The sequence below is a fragment of the Malania oleifera genome, chromosome 11 (assembly GCF_029873635.1).
Source record: "Malania oleifera isolate guangnan ecotype guangnan chromosome 11, ASM2987363v1, whole genome shotgun sequence".
In the NCBI taxonomy this organism is placed as follows: domain Eukaryota; kingdom Viridiplantae; phylum Streptophyta; class Magnoliopsida; order Santalales; family Ximeniaceae; genus Malania; species Malania oleifera.
The window spans coordinates 72,302,359-72,310,094 of NC_080427.1; the positions used below are offsets into that span (position 1 = coordinate 72,302,359).

At 36.1% G+C, this 7,736-nt stretch overlaps 1 protein-coding gene across 3 annotated transcripts; it reads left to right on the forward strand.

Annotated features, from left to right (window-relative positions):
* The first annotated feature begins 2,264 nt into the window (after window positions 1–2,264).
* Window positions 2,265–6,780, forward strand: LOC131167285 (E3 ubiquitin-protein ligase AIRP2). Of its 3 annotated transcripts, none has more exons than XM_058126033.1 (6): window positions 2,265–2,524; window positions 2,711–2,899; window positions 5,012–5,162; window positions 5,244–5,310; window positions 5,447–5,681; window positions 6,385–6,780. In XM_058126033.1, exons 2-6 carry the CDS (start codon window positions 2,835–2,837, stop codon window positions 6,593–6,595), a joined length of 729 nt encoding a protein of 242 aa, XP_057982016.1. In that variant the 5' UTR covers window positions 2,265–2,524; window positions 2,711–2,834; the 3' UTR covers window positions 6,596–6,780. The 3 variants fall into 3 exon arrangements, with proteins under 3 accessions (XP_057982016.1, XP_057982015.1, XP_057982014.1); XM_058126031.1 differs by having other exon boundaries at window positions 2,473–2,586; XM_058126032.1 differs by having other exon boundaries at window positions 2,403–2,899.
* Window positions 6,781–7,736: the final 956 nt, after the last annotated feature.

Genomic DNA, 7,736 nt, shown 5'->3' on the forward strand with positions numbered 1-7,736 from the left:
TTTCTCTTAATTTTTAATCTAAAAATAGAATATCGAAAAAAGAATGTTGTTAGCTTTACCGTGAACCCAAGAAGGAGAGGTGAATTGATATTTTTAAAATTTAAATTTTAGGTCAATCTCCTAACACCAGTATATTCACAACTCTATGGTCAATCTAGTGCAAGTAATGAAAAAGTATACCAAAAAGTAAATAAAGCGATTTAATCAAACATACATGCACCAGAAAGCAATAAAGTAAGGGTGACACACATAAATGTTATCGAGTTTTGGCTAATTACCTACGTCCCCGTCTTAGCTAACAAGCACAAGGATTACCACAATAACTTGCTCACTTAAACGTGTGGAGCGGCACCAATACAAATCAGGTCAATTAGCACAGGGATGACCTCAACCTTTACGCCAATCCTTACCGGATTGGATTACCACCCCCTCAGGTCACCCCTGGAATCACTCAAATTTACAATCAAATGGTACAGATAAAAGTGCTTTCACGAAAAGCAGATATGTAACCAAATGCGTTCAATCACATACACATCAATAGCATGAATATAGTGTAAGCTCAATGATGCAAGATTTGTTCAATCAATACTCTACATGGTATAATCAATATCAAGCTCAAGAGTATTCAACACAATACAATCAGTATAATGCACAAGAGTATTCAACACAAGAAAAGTCTTAGAATCTAGATAAAATATTTCAGTAACACATTAATATTCCAAGTACACTAAACAGATAATCAAACTAGTTCCAAAATGATTTTCCCCAATGAAGTAAGTGACACAATACTAGTTTGAAAGATTACTTGCTTGTTTGAAAAAACCTTTGCACACCAAAAGCAAAGCTATTGGACACTTGCAATGGGATGCAAATATCCTAAACTTCTTTGGTTTAATCCCACACAAGATTTATAATGGAGAAATCCGTGGGATAAACTTAGGCTAAGCTCCCAAAGAAATAATCTCAAGCACACACAAGAATGAGAGTATTAGCAAGGAACAACAATCACAATAACACAAGAGGTATTCTCACAATCTCGGATTTTATCAAAGGGATGTAAGATTGAGATTATTGTGGGCAAAGGGAGATTTTTTCAGTAGAGAGAGTTTTTGGCTTAATCACTTTGCTAATCATCCTCTAATTATGCAAATGGACTCATATTTATAGTCAGATGAAAAAGTATTACTGTTCGGGATATAATGGGCATTATTAAAGAAGTCTTAAAAGATTAAAATCCAATTAGCCTGAAATAACCCTATTTTACTATGGTTAATTTATTTTAACCGGCTAGGGTTCGGGTGGCTGAACCTAAGTTTGTTCGCCCGACAAGACACATACCAAAAAGTTATTCAATGTAGTTCGGTCGCCCGGATAAAGCTTCGACAGCCCTAATCAAAGCTAATAACAAAGCTACGTGACTTCGGGTGCTCGATCAAATGTTCGGTGGCCTGAATCCTTGTGTTCAGTCACCCAAGGGTATTTTTGAACTAAAAATGTCAGTCGCCCGAGTTGGTGAACAGTCCCTTTCGAGGGGTTCGGGCGCGCCCGGGGAAGACGTGTGCATTTGGGGTTTTGTTACCCGAGGGATGGTCAACATTTTGACTTTCAAGTTCAAGCGCCTGAGGAGTTTTATACTCCAAAGTTTCGGTCACCCAAGCCCTCTTATCTTGCTTAGTTTTGTTCAATTTTGAGCACAATTAAAACATACTCATATATTTTATGTCATGTGTGTGAGTGTTGGAGCCTAGGGTTTTGCTATGGTCTAATTGAACTTACGCTATACCCTGTATGCATGATGTGCAGGTGATAAACATACAATCACAGACTAGGTTACTATTACAGACTCATATAAATTATTACAAACCGATATGAATTACAATTATAAATTATAAGTCTTCGCGGTCTTTTTGTTTTTTCAAGTGTCATTCATTGGGATATTTATTTAAGTCTGCACAAGTACTTGACAATCATCAAATGTCAGTATTTGTCATTATCAAAACCGGGTGCGACCTATAAGGTCAACAAATGTATTATATTCTTATTTTGACTATACTCTCTTTCGATCTCTGTTATCAATAAATAAAATAGTAATATTGAAAGAAAAAAACTAAGAGAAGTAACTTCCACTTTAGTAAAATTACATTTAATTTGCAAAATAACTATTTATATGAATAAAATTGAAATACTAAATTAGTTTTGAAAATAGTGATAATAATTATTCCTTATTATAATTTATAACTCTCAAACTCTTTCATGAAACAAACGAAACCTTAGTAAATTAGTAATTGAACGACGCTCTCTCTCTCTCTCTCTCTCTCTCTCTCTCTCTCTCTCTCTCTCACCCATCCAATTATGGCATTATGATATATTTATTTAAGATTTAATTAAGGAAAACGGATGCGTGGGGGCCAAGCGAAAGGCATGTAAGCCCCACTCCTCTCTCTCTCTCTCTCCTTCTGTGACACTCGCACCATCTTTTAGCCGCAGACACTGCCTCAGACAAACGCTCCTCTTCCAGTTCAGGGTAAATTCTGAAAATATCTGGTGTTTTAGATATGAAATTGCGATCGGGCTGTGAAATGGAGGGTATTTCTTTGGAACGTTTATCTTTATCAGCCCCATGAGTTGTCTTTGGCGGCACTGCGGAGATTAATTTGTTTAGTTTCTTCTTTTGGAATCATCTGAAGATTTTTTTTTTTCTCTGGGAAAGGGCTGAGACAGAGGTGGGAAAGGAAGGAAGGCAGGAGGACCGAGGAGGGTTTATAGGGTTTATCGCTGGTCTGTTCTGGGAGGTATTTTGTTGGATGGAATTTATTTCATAGGGGAGAAGGGCCATGCGGAAGTCTTTTAAGGATTCCCTTAAAGCTCTTGAAGCTGATATTCAGCACGCCAATACCCTGTAACTCTCTCTCTGTCTCCTTCTCTCTGTGTTAGTCTGCGGATTATGGTGTTCAATTTTTTATTGAAGATGTTATGATACTTTTGGAAGGATTGTTAAATAGATTGTTGATATTTTTTTTAATTGTCTTTGCCTGTTCCCAATAAAAAGTATCTATTCCTTTTCCTTTACTTTTATTAATTTGTTTAATTTGTGTTCTTCCTGATGAAAATTTTGCTTGAATTCCATAAAATCTGAAGTTCTGCAGCTGACCAAGAACATATATTGATTGCCCATCGTATATCTCGTACTGATTGGGAAGAAGAAGAGGGAAAAAAATTAGAAGAAAGAATATGCTCCGGTCTGGCTATGGATAAACTGCCCCATCTCACCAATCCAGTCCCAATTCCCAACTTGACTTGCTTGTTGTTGCTTGCCAATTTTTTCCTGGATTGCATGATGTCTTTTCTTCTAGGGACTACTATGCTCTCTACTCTATTAGGTTCTTCCCATTACCTGTAAATAATTTGCTGGCTGATCTTCTGTGTTGAAAAACTTTTCTGCGTGAGGAAATTGAATCTGTAAAATTTTCCGTTTGAATGAATGGAACATTCTCTGTTGAATTTCACGAATTTTTTTTTTTTTTTTTTTGAATTTTTATAACTTAATTATTAAGAGAAAGATGGGTCTCTCTCTCTCTCTCTCTCTCTGCAAAGTATATGAGAAAACTGGCGCTGGCTTTGTAGGAACTCCCCTCTTTAAGTCATGTGGTTAATGGTAAAGTCAGTTTGAAGGACACTGGGGACAAGAATTTATGCATTTTTTTTATTCTTTTTTTTATAACCCGGGAAATCCAGCCACTATTGTGCCACTTCGGACACTATGGTGTGACACCAAATTCAGGCGTGAAAGTCGTCCGCTCATTGACGCCCTAGTAATTCACAGGGGTAAACTCTTAAAGGAAAATTGAACGGGAATCGAACCCATGACCTTAGGGTCACCAAAGTCACAAGTGGCCCTTATCACTTGAGCCAACCCGGCTGGGCAAGAATGTATGCATTGTTGCGTGTCAGGTATTGTTAGGCAGTTGGCAGAGAATCTGAGGGATTGCACCTTAAAATGGAAACAAGTAAGAAGTAACTCAGCATGGCAGTGCCCTTGTGATCCCTTCGCAATCTTCATGAAAGTGGGATTGTAGGCCTTCGGCAGAAATTATATTGTCATCCCAACTCCCAACTGGAGATCTGTTGATGGTATGCTTGGGAATACTGCTGTTTTTTTTTTTTCCTCTGTTTTTAGATCATTGCTTCATTGCAGGTTATTTTTCAATTTTTTAAAGATTCATTCATTGTTTGTGTCTCATACGAGATGTCTAAATTGAGCAATTGACTCAGCTTCTTTGTGTTATTCTTTGGAGCTGAGTTCATGGTAAAAATAGCCCCTAAATTGGCAATCATTTGACCCCATGGCTTGAATTTTATTTTGTTCCCTCTCTCTCTCTCTCTCTCTCTCTCTCTCTCTCCCTCTCCCCTCTCTCTCTCTCTCTCTCTCTCTCTCTCTCTCTCTCTCTCTCTCATGTATGAACACATGCACATACAAGTGTACACATCCATATGGCAAATTGGAATTTGAGGCCCTCAGTGAGGCATTTTAATATAGGCTCTGTTTTTTTTTTTTTTTCCTCCCAAAATGCTATACAATGCTTTGAGGTGCATTACTTTTTCCTTTTTGATCCTGGCACTTTTTACAGGCTCTGTTTTTGACGATGGAAAAAAAATGAATCACCCATTGCACAATGCTCCCATGCCATATCAAGGGTTCTAGGGAGAACCTGATGTACAAGTACACTACCTTACCACAACATTTGGAGAAGTTGTTTCCATGACGTGACCCTGTCACCTTCCAGCTTGGCTATAATGCCATGCTATTGGGTCAAGACTCACCCTCACAAGCTTTCCTTTGTGCATCTTACTCATAATTTGATTTAGATATTCTGTTTTGGAGGGATATATATCAATAAAGTTAGCCAACTAGTGCTGAATATACCTTCAGTGGTTTGCCAATTATTGCTGAATGGACCTTTGGTGGGTATATTATTTGTCCTTGACTTGTACAATCTTTCTTGAAATACAGTGCATCTGAGTATCCGAGGGAATATGATGGTGCTTGCTTCCAGATGAGATTATCTTATAGTCCAGCTGCTCACTTCTTTCTCTTTCTTGTTCAATGGACTGATTGTCACCTTGCTGGTGCCCTTGGGTTGCTTAGAATCCTTATTTATAAGGTGAGCTGCATTTGCATATCCATTTGATTGCTTGAAGTCCCCTAGGCTGCACTTTAATTTTTATAAGGTGGGTTGTTGCAGGCATATGTGGACGGTAGGACGACTATGTCCATACATGAAAGAAAAGCCAGTATAAGAGAGTTTTATGGTGGGTGGACATAACATAATTTAATATTTTTCTTTGAATTTGAAGACAAGTTGATAATGGATCAATCATCATGGATGCATTTTCACTACTTGGTGACTGGCAATCATTTTTCACCAGTTTAACTTATCACCTGCAGGTGTCATATTCCCTTCTTTATTGCAACTTGAAAGAGGAATTACTGACGTGGAAGATAGAAAACAAAAGGAGATCTGTGCAGCCAAATATAAAAGAAAAGATAATGTTGACAAGGGCAAGCTGTCTGAAATTGATGTAGAAAGAGAAGAAGAATGTGGAATTTGTATGGAGATGAACAGCAAGGTTGTCTTGCCCACTTGTAATCATTCTTTGTGTATGAGGTGCTATCGGAATTGGTAAGCAAACTGCTGTGTAGTTCTCTATGCCTTTATTTATACATTATATCTCAATTTGTTTTACTAAATTATTAGAACTTAAGTTGTGTTCAGGAGCACAGATTTCAAGCTTTGGATTTGGATTTTGATTTGTATGGAATTCAGTACAATTTTGTTGTGTGCTGTCCAAATCTACACAAATTCAAACCCATGGTCTAAAATCCAAGCTCCCACACTTAAAAGAGATAAATATTTTATCAGGGAATATTTTTGTAGTGGTAGTTAGACTGTATTTGCTGTATTTTAAATTATTTTTCAGTGACATTGATGTTGCAATCTGGTAATTTATGAACCATTTGTTTTCTTCATGCATCTGCTGGTGCTGGATGTCGGAGTCCATCAGCTTAGTCCACCTGACCTATGGTTCTGATGTTAGCCTTGTTCACTTGGCGATGTTTCAACACCGCAATAACCGTTACCAAATTGGGTTGTCAGACACAGAAGAGTGCATATTGGTTTTGCAAGCATAAACCGCAATAGATAGCCCATCCTTCTTGTTTCTTCGATTCGATGTCTCCTCTATTTGCACTCTGTAGAATTACTGATTGTTATGTGCGTGCATGTGTTCTTTTTTTCTTTTTTTTCTAAATACATATGTGACAAGTCCTTGCGAGACATATCAAGTTAGAGCTGATGGATTTTACATTTCATGGTTGCTTTCCAGGCGTGCGCGGTCACAGTCCTGCCCCTTCTGCCGGGATAGCCTTAAGAGAGTGGATTCAGGTGACCTGTGGATTTACACCAACATTAATGAAATCACAGACTTGGGTTCAATCTCTAGGGAAAATTTGAAGAGGCTCTTCATGTACATTGATAATTTGCCTCTCATTGTTCCAGATCCCATGTTTGTTTCCTATGACACCCCTTTCCGGTAAGGGCTTGTTTATGTGGCACTGAAAACTATCTGTAAATGCCTTGTTGGTTGTATAGATATAATATCTATTTATTCTGTGTTGCCCCTCCTTTGGGCTCACTGTAAATACATGTTTGGGTGTTAGCAGGCTTGGCTTTTAATGTCTTCCCATTCCAGTCATTGAATATAAATTTGTTTGTTGATTCATCCATTGTTTATTTGCATAAATTGATAATTTGAATCTCAGATTTTAATCCCAATTCCAGGCAAACGGTGAAGTTGTAGAACACACGAATACTTCTCGACCCAAATTAGATGGGTGTCCTGGCCAAATTCAGATTTTGATTTTTGAAAATATGAAGATTTTAGATTTTTAATTTGAAAATTCAATTTTGGATTTTTAATTTGACTGTGGAACATTTATTAAATGCTCGACTTTTTAAACAAATTTAAAATGTCTTCTATTTATTTTTTGCCAAAAACAGGCGGCAATTTTTTAATTTCTCCAAAACTTTTAAATTTTGATTTAGTTTGTTTCTAGAAAAAGAAAAGAAGAGTTTCACACATTCTAAAAAAAAAAAACAAAAGAGAAGGCAGAGTAGTCATTTTCTAAGCAAATCTTTTGATACTTGTTACTAATTATTTATTTATTTACTTACATCTAGATCTTAATTTTTTGGTATAATTTTTTAAGAACATTATTTTTTGTTTTCTAAAAAGTAAATTTTACTTTCAAATTTTTTTTAATCCAGAGAAACTTGAGATATATTTAATAAAAAAATAATTTGTCTGAACACTCGTGACTATTTAAAACCCTTTTTATTCAATTCTAATTTGTTTCTTGCTTTTTTTTAATGATTCAAATTGCTATTTTAGGAATTTTTATTTTTTCATATACAAAATTCATGAAACATTTACATTTCCTTTTATTGTTGTAAAACATGTATATTTATGTGGATAACTATCTCGATAATAGGTTACAACTTTTAGTATGCCCATATAATGGTTCATTATGTGGTTAATCTTTGGGATGCCTATGTATTTGCTTATATAAGGACATGTTTTACAACAAAATGAAAAAAATAAGATGATTAGCAACATCTAGTTCCTGAAAAACTAGACTATTGAATTTTTGTAATTCCAAACTTTTTTTTGTATTCCTC